We start from the raw sequence: 16,563 nt of genomic DNA, 5'->3' as shown, positions 1-16,563 counted from the left end.
TTTTGGTGACCTTTTAGAAAGACTGTCTTTTTAAAAAGTATTTTTGATATAATTTCTTTATTCCTACCCTCTTTAACCAGTTTTTCCTCTTTTAACCAGTTATCAATGCATGAAAGGACATTCCCTCTTATTGCATGACAGTTTACTTTACTTAAAAGCCTTTTGTGACGTACCCTGTCACAGGCTTTCTTGAAATCTAAGTACACTATATCCTCTGGACCCCCTTTGTCCACATGTTTGTTGACCCCCCCAAATTCTAGAAGATTGCTGAGCCATGATTTCCCTTTACAGAAACTAAGTTGACTTTTCCCCAACAAATTACATTAATCTGTGTGTCAGATAATTCTGTTCTTTAGCTTCAAACAATTTTCCCAGTACTGAAGTACCAGCCTGTAATTGCCAGGATCACCTCTAGAGCCCTTTTTAAAAAATTGCGTCACATTAGTTATCCTCCAGTTATTTGGTACAGAAGATGATTTAAAGGATAGGCTACCAACCACAGTTCGTAGTGTTGCAATTTCACATTTGAGTTCTTTCAGAACTCTTGGATGAATGCCATCTAGTCCTGGTGATTTGTTACTGTTAAGTTTATCAATTTATTCGAAAACCACTCCAAAACATGTCTGATCATCTCTGTCATACCTAAACAGCTGAGAAATGATGGGTCCATTCACAGATGCACTGAACAGAAGATTGGTGCAGCTGGCAGTAGAAGATGGGCAAGGATGGCTTTACACTACATTTTACTGCCTTTCCTGATCCTAGGACTGTCCCCTGATACAAGCTAAAGCATCCACAGGACTGATATAATTTGCACCAACTCATATTGGCTCTAGTGGCTATCACTCAGGTGAAATTTACTAGAAGCAGCGGGCTCTGGCCCTTGGAGCACACACTTTTGGCTCCTACACCGGGAGGGAATGCTGTAGAGCCAGCTATACCAGCTTTCTACCAGCTGAAGGTCCCCCCTTCCCCACACACTGGTGGAATCCTATTTAAGACAAGCTTATGGCACTTTTGCACCTCTCTGGTGGCATAAGGAAACCCTACATGGGGCCTAGGAACTGCCCCATTCCTAGAAGTAACCTATAATCATTTAAGTCTCTCTTATGCAATTTGAGACTGAGCTGTGGATCTTTTCATATTTGCAGAGCAGCATCATGTAACAGTCATAGAAACCACAGGCACAATTGACCAATTTGACAGCTAAGCATTCAGTCGCTCACACTGTTAACACGTGCAGCTGGGGAAATGGTATATGCAACCTATGGTTTTATGGTATATTTGTATTAGTTGTAGAAGCAGACATAGCCCAGATTTGGGTTTTCATGTTAGTATGTTTAAAACCAAATTAAAATAATTAAATAAAATCAATATGAGATCATAGCAAAGGGAAGTATGTACATCTGGAATAAGCTTTTGTCTGTAACATTCAATGTGAATTCTCAGCTCTAATGTATCCTCTGTGCAGGGAACAGAAAGTTACAATAAACTAGGCCGTCCTCTTACAGTAGCTGGGAATCAATACTCAGGCACTTGAATCAGCAATTTCCTGACTGCCAGTCAATCTCATAAATGCTGTACTCTAGCTCTGAGCAAAGGCCACAAAACGAGTCACTTGATTTACAGGCCGGCATGGAGAACAAGCTGAAGGACATTATCGCCATTTGCAAGTGGTGTTAAACTTAGCTCTTGATATAGCTTCTTGCACTCCAAGCTAAATATGCCTCACCTGCCCAAGCTGTTCACAGGCAGTTTGATACTCGGCTCGCTGGCAGAGATCCTTCACACGCTGGTATTTTGGCAGGAAATTTTCTTCCTGAGCATCCACCTTCTCATTCTCTCTCTTATGCAGTAGTTTACTGGGGGAGAAACAAACAGTGCATATCATTAAGACACACTTAAAAAGGGCCATAATGGGTCAGAACAAAGTTCAATCTAGCCTAATATCCTATCTGCCGACAGTGGCCAATGCCAGATGCCCCAGAGGGAGAGAACACAACAGGTAATTATGTAATCCCTCTCCTGTCATCCATTTCCAGCCTCTGACAAACAGAGGCTAGGGACACCATTCCTACCCATCCTGGCTAATAGCCATTGAGGGACCTGACCTCCATGAATGTATCTAGTTCTTTTTGAACCCTGTTAAAGTGTTGGTCTTCACAATATCCTCTGGCAAGGAGTTCCACAGGTGGATTGTGCACTGTGTGAAGAAAACCTTCCTTTTGTTTGTTTTAAACCTGCTACCTATTAATTTCATTTGGTGACCCCTAGTTCTTGTATTGTGGGAATAAGTAAATAACTTTTCCTTATTCACTTTTTCCATATCAGTCATGATTTTATAGACCTCTATCATATCCCTCCTTAGTCTCCCCTTTTCAGAGCTAAAAAGTCCCAACCCTTTTAATCTGTCTTCATATGGCACCCATTCCAAACCCCTCATCATTTCTGTTGCCCTTTTCTGAACCCTTTCCAATGCCAATGTATCTTTTTTGACATGAGGCAACCATATCTGTATGCAATATTCAAGATGTGGATCTTATACAGAGGCAATAAGATATTCTTTGTCTTATTCTCTATCCCTTTCTTAATGATTCCTAACATTCTGTTTGCTTTTTTGACTGCCACTGCCCCATTTCTAGAGACTCACTCTAAATACTGCACCAGGTCTGCCAGAGTGCCTCAGACCATCCATGTCGGTGTCCTGTCTCTGCCAGTGACCAAAATCTAATGCTTCAAGAAGACACTGATCCCACTCTACTTCTGCTTGTTCTGAAAATGCACCTGGCAACTAGGGCTACGCTGCTAATGGGGGAAGGCAAGACCTAGACCCCTTTTGGTGACCCCTGCTGCTTCCTCAAGAGGGATATCTGATTAACCCAGTAAGAGCATGAGTAAATACAGAGCTGGGTACACATGAGAATCCTACATCAGGATGTCCCCACACTTTGTGGAAGGAAGCGTTTCAAAATCCAGATCCCAAACTCAGAGCAGAAGCTTGGTTCACATCGTTCTCTAGCTATGAGTGTTCATAAAATGAGGCAGTCCCTTAAAAAAACCCGGTTGACCACACTGCAAGCCTGATCTGCAGAGGTATGGGCATGATTTCACTGCAAGGGGTGATGCAGGGAACCCATGAAAGGTTACTGTACCCTCCTGAACGCCACAGGGAGCAATACTCGGCAAGTGCTTAGCATACATCCTTGTGTGTGAGGGCAGAGGGGCGGGGCAGCAGGACACATGGGGGCTTGGACAGTCAATCTGCAGCTAGGAAGATCCATTCACATGCAGGCTATGGGAGCTACTCCCATTCTGTGGCTTGTATGGAGGGAGGAGGGCAAGAATTTCATTCCTCTCCACCACACAGCTGCCAGCGCAACCCCCATGCACAGTACACTTACGCTGGCCATGTGCTGGGACCAGGGCTAGCACAAAGCTACCACATGTTCTCTTCTACCACAGAATCATTGGCATTAGGGGTATTACAGCAATGCCACTCCCAGTGCAGGGAGGTAATCTTAGCTGTATGATTTCACAGAAAGCTCCAGTCATGTAGGGATGCTCCTGTTTCGCGTGACTGGGCTCTGTGATTAACGCTTTCCTTACCCTCTCTCCACAAGGAAGGAGTCTCTCCACACTTTCATCTTTTTTTTCAAATGGAACCTAGAAAAACAAAAGTCTCATGAAAAGCAAGCTATGCCCCAGCGACTCTTCTTTTCCTCCCCACTGCTCCTCCAGAAAGATTACCTGCTTCTCCTGTGGGAATATGTAACTGCACAACACAGACATATATGCATCATCAATGCAAATCATGAAGGAATATAGGATGGATTCACTCTCACGGGGACAAAATCCACAGTGGAGCCACAGAATATAGTCACTGTTCCTATATAAAAGCCATTGCTGCACTGAGAGATTAAGTGATTTGCCCGAGGTCAGAAAGGAAGTGTGTATTTAAATTTAGATTTTCTGGAACCTAGTTTAGTACCTTGTAAAACCACCCTCCTGCCCTGACAAAACTCCTTTCCTGACCCAGCTGCTCTTCTCTACCCCAAGGACACATCTTCCCAAACCCTCTTGTCTCCTCCAGTTGCTTTTTCCTCAGACTATTCTCCCTCACAAACACCCATGTGAATCCTCCCAGCATTTTTAAAGTGGAAAGCTTGAGGGAAAGTCTCAGAAAATAATTATGTATTTCCAATATAGCAATATAAACAACATAAAGTCTGAGTTTATAGAATGCACTGATGTACAATTAGTTTTTACAGTTTAAACAACAATAAAAGTTTTGTTTAAAAGACACAACTATCAAGGATGTCACAGACATATTTAAAATCTACAACTCATGCAAATAGAAACATCTCCAGCCATGACCAAAGGCTAGTTTGCACTCACACACATTGTGTTTTGCTATCAGGAAGGCATATACCGTACAGCATATATCTAGATCTGGCCAACTGAAATATTGAACTCAGTTAAATTGTGCAGATTTTCTTGTGAGTATATATCTGTAATTCATTCTGCCCTGGTCCACACTAGGATTTTATTTCAAAATTACACCCCCCCCCCCAGGTCGAATTTATAAGTGGAGCGTCCACACTACCAAGCCCGTTATTTTGAAATAACAGGCCACAGAATTCAAAATCTCTTTTCATCAGGAGCGATGCTAATTTTGAAATAGTTATTTCAAAATAACGGCAGTGTGAACGCCTCGGTGATGCTATTTCAAAATACAGGCAGTCCCCGAGTTACGCGGATCCGACTTAAGTCGGATCCGCAGTTACAAACGGGGTTTGCTGCCCGTCTCCCTGGTCTGTTGGAGACCAGCAGACCAGGGAGACGGGAAGCAAAGCCTCTGAGGACGCCGGCAGCAGGACAGCCGCGGCGCATCTGGGCTGTCTGCTGCCTGTGTGCTCCGTGGCTTTGCTCCACGTCTCCCCAGACCAGGGAGACGGGGAGCAAAGCCGGGGAGCAAGCGGGCAGCGGACAGCCCAGACGTGCCACGGCTGTCCCGCTGCCGGCGTGTTCCGCGGCTTTGCTTCCCGTCTCTCTGGTCTGCTGGAGACCAACAGACCAGGGAGACAGGGAACAAAGCGGAGCAAAGCCGCAGAGCACGCGGGCAGCAGACAGCCCAGACGCGCTGTGGCTGTCCCGCTGCTGGCGTGCTCCATGGCTTTGCTCCGCTTTGCTCCCCGTCTCTCTGATCTGCTGGAGACCAGCAGACCAGGGAGACAGGGAGCAAAGCTGCGGAGCACATGGGCAGCAGGAGAGCCGCGGCGTGTCTGGGCTGTCCCGCTGCACCCGTGCTCCGCGGCTTTTCTCCGGACGCCTGTGGTACAGCAGCTGCGGCGCTGCCGGTTGGTCCCGTAGCACCGCTCTGGGTGCTACTGGACCAACCCAGCAGCACCCCAGCTGCTCTGCCCCAGGCGTCCTGATTCAGCCACTGCTGGTCAGTTTCAGCAGCGGCTGAATCAGGATGCCTGGGGCAGAGCAGCTTGGGTGCTGCTCTGCCCCAGGCGTCCCCAAGTCAGCTGCTGCTGAAACTGACCAGTGGCTGACTACAGGAAGCCCGAGGCAGAGTTGCTCTGCCCCGGGCTTCCTGGAATCAGTCGCTGATCAGTTTCAGCAGCAACTGACTTGGGGACGCCTGGGGTTCTTAAGTTGAATCTGTATGTAAGAACTGGTGTCCAGATTCAGCCTGTTGAAACTGATCAGCGGCTGATTCCAGGAAGCCTGGGGCAGAGTAACTCTGCCTCTGGCTCCCTGTAGTCAGCCGCTGGTCAGTTTCAGCAGCGGCTGAATCTGGATGCCAGTTCCGACTTACATACAGATTCAACTTAAGAACAAACCTACAGTCCCTATCTTGTACATAACCCGGGGACTGCCTGTAACTACTCTCAAGAGTAATTCAAACTATTTACTCCCCGGTGCTTCCAGAGGCTCTAAGTTGGAGGCAGCATTTCCACATTGATGGAGTCTGCCCCAGACTAATTTTTATGCTTCCCCATAGTGAGGACATGCTAGTTCAGATTTGTTAAATTGGACATTATTAAGCTGAATTTAGTAATTTTTGAACAGTTTTCTAGTGTAGACATGGCCCCTGTGTCCCCTTAAATTTATCTGCAGCTGGCTGAACGACACACAGAAACATGGAGACAAGTACACTTCTTTACCTATTAACTGGTCTTTCAGAATCCAGCAGTTTTAGAATGGATTTACCATCCATGTCAGGTGGAATGTCCAACCCTGCAATATCTAGAATTGTAGGAGCCAGATCAATGTTCAACACAATGTGAGGATTCCTGAAATAAATATATAAAGACACCGTTTAGAGAACCTTTGAAGAAATTGTGAACTACCTTCACCCAACCCCTCCACACAGGATATGGGATCTGAAAAAACTTCATCTGGGACATCAGCCCAGAATAAAGGGAAATACAACCTTAGCAAACACAAAACACAATATTGAAAGGGATTAACATACACAGTAATACAATATTCAAATTACCCCCACGCGCATAACCCCAAGCAAATCTAATGTGAAGATTTAGTTCTAAAGCAATAGCATTTCAGACCAAACATAAAAAATAGTTTATAAGGAAAAACAAGTTAACGATTAAAAGGAAGGTTTCAGCACCATTCTGGGATGTGAAAAAGCACATGATAAAATTCCTCTGGGCACTTAGAGAAATAATGTGCAAGTCATCTATTGTGGTGATTTTATTAAAAATAAACCCCTGGGAGACAGAACACAAACTTTGTCTATTTCAACATATATCACAAAAGCAAATATTTGGGCCTATGACCCAACCAGAAAGAGTGTGGAGAAGAAATATCCTGTCTCACTACCAAAGGGAATAGCTAAGGGTTGGTTATTGTCATTCAGAGCGTATGAGAGGGAGGGAAAGACAAAAGATAGAGAAGATGGAGGCAAAAGGAAAATACAGAAAACTAGCTCCAACTGTGATAGTTCAAATATAATAACAGAGCCATCCCTCTCCATTCTGCAAAGTACTAATACAGCCAGGCATCCAGCGTAACTAGGGCAGGTAAACAATTTAGTAACATCCCCCTTCATCTCGCTCCAAAAGTAGAATGAGAAGTTTTACAAAGGGATTTCACTACACAGGCGGAACATTTAAACTACATTCCTCTTTCGAAAGAGGAATGTAAATGAAGCTGATCGCAAATTCAAATGAAGCGCAGATTTACAAATCTCAGGCTTCATTTCCATAATCGCGTGAGAGTGCTTTTACGGGGGGAAAAAAGGAGTACGGGTTCTTTTGAAAAAGGGTGGTTTTTTTTAAAAGAACCTCGTCTAGACTGTGGTTTCTTTTTCGAAAAACCCTTTTTTGAAAAAGTGCTCTCACGCGATTATGCAAATGAAGCACGAGATTTGTAAATCTGCACTTAATTTGAATTTTTGATAGGCCTCATTTACATTCCTCTTTCGAAAGAGGAATGTAGTTTAGACATAGCCTAGGTTAATGAGCAACAAACTGGCAGATGAAATTAAATGTTGAGAAAGGCAAAGTAAAGTATTGTGTGTTATCCTGGATTTAAGGGTTACATGTACCCCCGAAATGTGATTAAGTCAACTGCAATCATGTGCATTCAGCCACCATGAATTAATAAAACAGACCACTACACAGTTAAGGGTTCATTTGAAAGCAGGAATGCAAGGTCAAAACTAGCTACAGTTTCTGATAATCTGAATGGGAGAAGGGAAAAGAAAAAGTCAACAACTGAGACAGAAAGAGGGTAAGTGGATGAGAACCTTGAATTTGGATGCCTTTGATATAGAAGTTATAATGACTAAGAGTTTTTGTTGATAAACAGTCTATTGAAAGGTAGGAAAAGTGATGATTCAGTAGGGATCACTATGATTTTTGTGTTTTATAAAAGTTAGTTATAAAAATAACAGTGTGCTTTGGAGCAGTCCACTGAAGCTACCTGCAGAGTGTCTTTTTTCCCCTGACACCTTTTTTCCCTGGCAAGTAAGCAAATGGCACTGCAGACCTACTGTCAGTTACTCAATACTGTCCCAGAATTTAGATAAATATTTGGGATGTTCTAAACCCATCACATGCATCAGCGGTGTGCTTCAATGTAATACACTGTATTTTTGGATAACAGCGCTTACTTGTTTTAATCTTTCATCTGCTGGAGAGCTGTATTTGCATTGATTTATTCCTGATACTGCCTGGAGTGAAACAGTTAAGTTAACCACTGCAGCAGGTTCTGAAAACCCAGTGTAACAAGTGGAAAACAATCCCAACCATGCATACAAAATGATGAGGTCTAAATTAGGTGCTACCACTCAAGAAAGAGATCTTGGAATCATGGTGGATAGTTCTCTGAAAATATCTGCTCTATGTGCAGCGGCAGTCCAAAAAGCTAACATGATTTCAGGAACCTTTAGAAAAGGGATTGATAATAAGACCAAAAAGATCATAATGCCACCACATAAATCCATGGCAGTTCCGTCCCTGGAAACTGAGTTTAATTCTGGTCACTCCATCTAAAAATATATCTTAGAATTAGAAAGGATACAGAGAGTGGCAACAAAAATAATTAAGAGGATGGAACACCTTTAATATGAGAGATTAAAAAGACTGGGAATGTTCAGCTTGGCAAAGAGACAACTAAGGAAGGATGTATAAAATCATGAATGATGTGGAGAAAGTGAATAAGGAAGTGTTATTTACCCCTTCACATAACATAAGAACCATTTCTAGTGAAATTAATAGGCAGCAGGTTTAAAACAAACAAAAAGAAGCACTGCTTTACAAACCACACAATCCATGGAAGCTGCTACCAGAGGAGGTTGAGAAGGCCAAAAAAATGAAAAAATAATTAGATAAGTTCACAGAGGAGATCCATCAATGGCTACTAGCTAACATGGTCAGAGACTCAACCCCATGCTCTGCATATCCTAGGCCTCTAATTTCCAGAAGCTGGGAGTGGCCGACAAGGGGGTGCATCACTCGATAACTGTCCTGTTCTGATTAGCAGCACAGGCTATTGGTGAGAGACAACGAACAGAGCTAGATGGACCACTGATCTGACACAGAGTAGTCATACTTTTATTCTTGCTTTCAACCTGGTTCCGTGGGAATTGCCCAATTGCTTCTCACTAACTGAATGGTGCTACACCTCAGAAAATATGTTTATTTTAAATATATTTAAGATCAATTTTTGTTACAATTATATCATCATGGAAGTATGTACTGTTTGCTGCTTTTCCATTATTTCTGATTATGTACACTTAGCATCACTTTAAAACAAATAAATGGAGACATCACAAAAAAGTGGAAAATAGCAAAAATGCTTTTATGCAGGAAAAATTATTTCTGTGCCTTTGGGGACCAGGAATTACTTTCCCCATTCTTTGCAGGCAAAGTACAATAAATATAGTGCCCTATACACAGCTACAAGGCTTTGTATAGATTTCTATCTTAAAATAAAGAAGAGTAGAACCTTGCTAATTCACACTAATCACTTGAGAATTATTAGATTTTGTGAGTTAGCAAGAGAAAAAGACAATGACAAAAGTAAGGATATTACATTTGTTCATTTCTTGATACATGTCATTTTATATTCATTGCTAATAAATGTTGCATAGTATTCTTGGTGGGGGTAATAAAGGCTTAGTAATGACACCTCGCTACAGTGTCAAATCAGCTATTAAATCTTTGCTGATAAGGGTGCAATTATTTTGGAAGAAAAATAATGTGTTCATTAGCAAAGTGTAGATTAAAAATGGATATTATATGTGGAAATACAGACTCAATGACAGCATCAATTTACTATCTGATACATCCTCTCTCCAGGGGACTTAGTAAAGCAGAGTTCATCCCACGAAAAGAGCAAGACAAGGTCTTTTCAGTGTCTTGATTCCTGTGATCCTAACAGAAAATATTTTCCAACATATAAAGGCATTCAATCAGAAAAAACAATGGGGAAGGTTCTGTGAGGCATCGTTCACTAGTGATTCAAAAGGCACAGTCATCTCAAAACACAGTCATCTCAAAACAGAGGAGCCCACAGATCCTCCTCCCTTCTTAGCTAATAGCGTCCTCTCCAGTCAATGCTCCAAGTGATACAGGACTTGGCTTCCTCTCTCTCGCTTAATGTTTTCATACCTCTGACACTATCCCTGTACTACCTTACTCATAAAATCAATAGCAAAGTCCCTGTGGAGCCTCTGGATCCTCATCTCTTCCTTTCATACCCAACCTCCTGCCTGTGCCTTATGTTCATTCCGAGCCTCTCTCTTCTAATTGCTCCTTTGGTCTCCTCCCCACACTCAGGGCTTCACTCCAGACCCTTCATGCCACCTTGAAAGCTTGGAACAGCCTACTGGTTGCCCATGCACCCTCCCTTCCTTCTATAAAGCAGGGGCATAACTGGAGGAAAGGGAGTCCAAAAACCTGCCTTATCCCCTGACCAGAGCTGGAAATTTGAACCAGCCACCCCACCCTGATGGAAAGGCAGCCCAAATGTGAGAAGGATACTACAGTCTTGTGCACCTGCTTGGCTCCTCCACCTTTACAGTCCTTCCAGTGTCCATGGGCACCCCCAACCCCTAGGCTATGTCTACACTACAGGCTTCTTGTGCAAAAGTACTTGCGCAAGAGCGCATCCACACTGCCATGTGCTTTTGCACACAAGAGGTGCTTTTGCGCAAGAGCATCCATGGCAGTGTGGACGCTCTCTTGCACAAGAAAGCTCTGATGGCCATTTTAGCGATAGGGGTTTCTTGCGCAAGAAACACCTGTTGCCTGTCCACACTGCCTTCTTGCACAAGAGGGCTTATTCCTCATGGGGAGAAGAATAACTCTTGCACAAGAAGCCCTCTTTTACTTGCGCAAGAGCACAAATGTAGTGTAGACGCTCCGCAAATTTTTGCACAAAAAGCCTGCAGTGTAGACGTAGCCTTAGGGAGAAGTGGAGCAGGGGACACCAGAACACCCAATCCCGGCTATTGGATCTGGACTTTTGGTATTTCCTGAGGGAGCAGAGATGCAGAAGGAAAATGAGGTCTGGGATGCCTGGCCCCTGGTGGGGATGATGCTCTTCTGTCTGAATAGCTCCCTGGGTAAGTGCTCTGTGGAGGGAAGAAAGCTCGGAGCCCGGTGTGGGGCTGTGTGTGTATGTGTGTTGGGGGGAGGCGCATGTGGCTGTGTAGAGGCAGTGTGCGAGAGCTCAGGACTAGGAGCAATAAGGGGAATACTAGAGACTAGATGTGGGGACAAGAGGGAAAGAGCTCTAGGCCCCTTCCTTATGAAAATTATGGTTGTGCCCTGCTCCACAGTCATATCACTCCACCAGATCTTCTCTTAATCCCATGTCTTTCACAGAGTTGTCTGGTCAGCACCTCTGAAAATTAGACCATTGTGTTGCTATTGTGAAGTACTTTCTTTCAAATAATCTCTACATTATATTAGGAGTTTTTTCGGACAGAGATCATGGACAACTGCTGATTAAATAAGTAATAATCCCATGTCAAGGGATTTTGGCACAACATCTACAGTATTTAAAACTTTCTTGCCCTTTTTAATAATATCAATTTAATCAGCAAACTAAATAAGACTTTAAAGACATTTGCTACTATATTAGGGTATGTCTACACTACAGCGCTAATTCGAACTAAGCTAATTCGAACTAACGCATCCAGACTAAAAAACTAGTTCGAATTAGTGTTTTGCTAATTCGAACTAGCATGTCCACACAGAGTGGACCCTGAACCGGGGTTAAGGATGGCCGGAAGCAGTGCCGGCAGGGCATCAGATGAGGACTTAAGAGCGTGGAGCTGCTGTCTCAGGCTAGCCGAGGGCTATGCTTAAAGGGACCCGAACCCCACCCCGGACAGACAATTCTCAGGGGTGCCCTGCTTGCAAAGCAGTCCTGGCTTGGATTGCCTGGAGTATCCACACTGGGCACATCACAGCACTCGGCCATCAGACTGGCTGCACTTGCCGCAGGCTGCCATCTGGGGAGAGAGGGCAATTGGGGGGCTGCAGGAAAGCTTCCACCCCCAGAAGCCCGCAGAGCCAGCTCAGTCCTCCCCATCGGGGGCTCGTACCCCATTCCTCCCTCACCTCCTTCCACTTACCCCTCCCTAGCCCCCCTTCCTGATGTACAAAATAAAGGACAATTGTGTTCAAAAATAGAATCTCTCTTTATTGAACAAAACTGGGGGAGACTGGGAAAAGGAGGTGGGAGAGGGGAAGAGAGAGGCTGGGAGAGGGGAGGGCAACTACAATGATGAGGGGTTTGGAACAGGTCCCATATGAAGAGAGGCTAAAAAGACTGGGACTTTTCAGCTTAGAAAAGAGGAGATGGAGGGGGGGATAGGATAGAGGTCTACAAAAGCATGAGTGGGGTGGAAAGGGTGCATACAGAAAAGTTCTCCATTAGTTCCCATAATAGAAGGACTAGAGGACACCAAAGGAAAGGAATGGGTAGCAGGCTTCAAACTAGTAACAGAAAGTTGTTCTTCACAAAGCAAAGAGTCAACCTGTGGAACTCCTTGCTGAAGGAGGCTGTGAAGGCTAGAACTAGAACAGAGTTTAAAGAGAAGTGAGATAAAGTGATGGAGGTTGGGTCCATGGAGTGGTATTAGCCAGGGGGTAGGAGTGGTGTCCCTGCCCAAAGTTTGTGGAAGGCTGGAGAGGGATGGCATGAGACAAATGGCTTGGTCACTGTCTCCGGTCCATCCCCTCCAGGGTCCCTAGGGTTGGCCGCTGTCGGCAGACAGGCTACTGGGCTAGATGGACCTTTGGTCTGACCCAGTACTGCCATTATAAGCTCAGGGCTCAGGGTCGGGGGTCTCAGTGGACCACCTTGATTTTCAGGCACACCTGCTCCTGGGTGGCTAGGCTGGCAGCTCTCCTGCCCTAGACGGCCACTTTCCTGTGCCTAGTGCGGAGGTCGTGGACGAGGTCCACGATGTCCGCACTAGCCCAGACGGGTGCCCGCCTCTTGCGGTCCCAGGCAAGCTCCCGGGAGCCGCCAGCCTGGTCCCGGGAAGAGGGGGAGGGCTGGGGGGCATCGGATGGCTGGCTCGATCCGTGGCAGGTGCAGGGTCTGCTGGCTGGGTGCTGGCAGGCTTGCACCTGGCACGGGCACCGTAGCCAGCCCGTGCCCCTTTAAGGGGTCCGGGGCCGGGAGGGGGGCATACGAGTGAGTTTCCCTGGTGGTGCCCAGAGTGGCCACTAGGGAAAGCTGGGGAGGGCTAGCCTCCCATTAGTTCGAATTAAGGGGCTACACACTCCTTAATTCGAACTAGTAAGTTCGAACTAGGCTTAGTCCTCGTAGAATGAGGTTTACCTAGTTCGAACTAAGCGCTCTGCTAGTTCGAATTAAGTTCGAACTAGCGGAGCGCTTGTGTAGCGCCTATCAAAGTTAAGTCAAACTAATGTCCGTTAGTTCGAATTAACTTTGTAGTGTAGACATACCCTTACAGTCTTAATATTAGTTGCTTACATCTTTTTCTCTGTAAGTATAAGGAAAAAATTGTGGGTGGAAGATTTTATATGTGGTAATTATGCTAAAACATGCATGCTGATATAAATAAAAGGCAGCAAATGATGGCACTCTGTCCAAAATCATTACTTAAATGAAAATATTTGCTATTAGAATAATTACTTAGAAAGTATATTTACATAATTTCTTAGCTGATCAAAGCTACCTTTTTAATTAACAGGCATATTCTGCATTCTCGTGTGTCACTGACAAACAGTTTAAATATGTAATCCCAAAGGATACAGAAAGGAAAACTTTTTGTTTATGTCATACGTGGAAAATACTATGTACATTTTTCTTTACAAGCTGAAAGAGGAGAGTATAGCGATTCTATTCTATCTTTTAATTAATCTCTGATAACTATCTACAGTGGCAGGGAACATAATAAACGTACAGTGGGGGAGATCTAGGCTGGATATTAGGAAAAACTAGGAGGGTGGTGAAATACTGGAATGGGTTTCCTAGGGTGAGGGTGGAATCTCCATCCCTAGAGGTGTTTAAGTTTGGGCTTGACTTGCTGTGTTCATTTAGTTGGGATTAGTCCTGCCTTGTGCAGGGGGCTGGACTTGATGACCTCCTGAGGTCTCTTCCAGCTCTATGATTCTATTGTTATCTGGCATATTTCATGGCCCAAAATCTTACTGAAATGAACAGAAGAAATGACTAGGCACTTCGTGCAACATTACACAGAATTTGGACTGGATGAATGCCAAAGGGTTACCCAGTGACTTGGATCGCTCACCTGAGCAAGGGACCAGGGTTCATAGAACTCTGATTATATTTTAGAATAGGCTACTGGATCTGCCATGGAGGAGGTAACCAAGGAATGGATGAGTAAAGGCAGGGAATGGGTAGTATCTTGGTTTCATCTCTCCACTCATAGGCCAGTTCAGCTGAATGAGTGCAGAAGTCAATTCACTGCTGGTACAGACAACAGCACATGACTACCCACACAAGGCAAGAAGGAAGCAGGGGAGGAACTGTGAGGCAGAAATTTGTCTTAGGTCAGGTCTATACTAGAAGTACTATCGTGTATACCAGCAAAGTACTTCTAGGGTATGTCTACACTAGCCTCCTAGATCAATCTAGGGAGGCTAATGAGGGTGACCGAAATTGCAAATGAAGCACAGGATTTAAATAGCCCGCGCTTGATTTGCGTGTTCCCGGCCGGTCGCCATTTTAGAAATTGACTAGCCTGAAGTAACTGCCCGCGTCTACAAGCGGCAGTGAAACGGGATTCTGAAATAAAGCCCTAACTCGAATTAGCTGGTAAACCTCATTGCAGGTTTAAATACCGCCCTCATTAGCCTTCCTAGATTGATCTAGGGGGCTAGTGTAGACATACCCCTAGTTTGGGCAAAGTTTAGAGCAGCAACTCTATGCTTTTCTGCAATATCTGATCCCAGTTTTCTGTGCCCCACTTTTTCCCCTCCCCCCGAAGCCAAATAAGCTATACTGGTACAGGTTGGACCTCTCTGGTCCAGCACCCTCAGGACCTCACTAGCCCTGGATGAGGGATTTTGCAAGACCATTTTTGGACCCCTGCCACCGGCTTCCCTACCCCAGCTGCTGACTTCTCAGATGGCTCCACTGCCGTACTGACCCGCTGGGCAGCCATGGCTGCCATGGCTCTGCCGGGCAGCCCTGTGCTGGAGCTCCAGGCAGCAGCATGCACCACATGCTGGGGTTCCAGACAGCCATGTGTGCCGGAGCTCCCAGGGCAGTTGCCTCCTGAGCAGCCGCACACACGCTGGGGCTCCATGAGCAGCCCCGCAAGTCTCCCAACCCCACTGAGCAGCCACGCTGCCACGCTCTGGGTAGCCCCGCTGTCAGCTCCCTGCGGGCAGCCCACTGTCCTGCTGGCCCTGCAGGGATCCTTACTGCTGGCTCTCCACAGGGACTCTCTGGTCTTGCAACATCCATGCTGGACCCGCCATGGATGTTGCTGGACTAGAGAATCCTGGTGAAGAGCGTTTCAACCTGTAGTTTCACTGATATAGCTGCATGGACAGGTGGGGCTTTTGTGGGCACATCTGTCAGGCTCACACCTCTGATTGACATAGCAATGCCTTCAGATGTGGAGACCTAGCCTTAAAGTCACAATGCCACCCCCAGAAACTGGGCTGTGAAGTTTCTGACCTATCCATTGCTCAGGGATGTGCTTAATGTCACGCAAAGTTCTCACTGGCGTAGACAATGGAAGTTAAGGACACACTCCTAACTATCAAGCTCAATGAACCAATAAAACACAGATTCTGTCTCAATCTCAGACTCAACACATTTTTTTAATCTGATTGTACTGTTGTACTTCGGTGCCTGTGGCTTTTAAACCTTTGGCCCATGGCCACCGATCTCTCACTCCTTTACATATCAAACATGATAAACAATAAATCAGGAGCTGAAAAACAAGGACTTACAATGACCCGGCCTCCACATTCGGACCTCGCACATAAAATGGAACTCTGATATCAAACTCATAAGGCATGGACTTCCCTTTCACCAGTCCAAACTGCCCAATATGATAGCCATGATCTGCTGTATATATTATATAGGTATTGTCCAGTTCACCTGTTTCAACCAATGTATTATAAATCTGAAAAAAGAAATATTTTTCACTAAATAACACAGTACACATAACATTTGAAATACTTCTGTGCACAAGTGTACACATACATACTGTATAACAGGGTGTTGACATTCTTAACAAGGACATTCCAATAAGACATGCATGCATTCTAATCAAGCAACCATCCTGATTAATAGAGGCTATTTTCTTTGAAAGAACAATCTATAAACACTTACAAATGAAATAGAGTAATATTTTACTGAATGACGAGAGTGACCACACATTTAAGGACAAACTTTCAAAAAGCTCAGCTCCTATTTTGGTATCTAATTTGAATTGAAAGTTTTCAAAAGTACTTTGCACCCAGATTGTCCATTGGAAAGTTTACATGCTGCCCATTTATTTAGGTTCCTAAATGGAAGCTGACACATACTGAGCTCTTTTGAATTTTAGGCCTTTATCTTCTT

General features: G+C 44.7%; 1 protein-coding gene across 9 annotated transcripts in view; it reads right to left on the bottom strand.

Annotated features, from left to right (window-relative positions):
* Nucleotides 1-16,563, bottom strand: part of SULF2 (sulfatase 2) — a 311,690-nt gene that overhangs the window by 43,358 nt on the left and 251,769 nt on the right. For all 9 annotated transcript variants that reach the window (XM_075901571.2, XM_089769700.1, XM_006132193.5 and 6 more), the window contains 4 exons: nt 15,948-16,123; nt 6,174-6,302; nt 3,607-3,663; nt 1,733-1,862 (listed from right to left, as the gene is read on the bottom strand). In XM_075901571.2, the coding sequence (XP_075757686.2) occupies nt 1,733-1,862; nt 3,607-3,663; nt 6,174-6,302; nt 15,948-16,123 (492 nt within the window). The remainder of the gene's footprint in view (nt 1-1,732; nt 1,863-3,606; nt 3,664-6,173; nt 6,303-15,947; nt 16,124-16,563) is intronic.

The sequence above is a fragment of the Pelodiscus sinensis genome, chromosome 17, assembly GCF_052426305.1.
Source record: "Pelodiscus sinensis isolate ZL-2025 chromosome 17, ASM5242630v1, whole genome shotgun sequence".
Taxonomy (NCBI): Eukaryota; Metazoa; Chordata; order Testudines; family Trionychidae; genus Pelodiscus; species Pelodiscus sinensis.
Note: the sequence above shows the minus strand (reverse complement) of the source record. Positions and strands in the feature narration are given on the sequence as shown.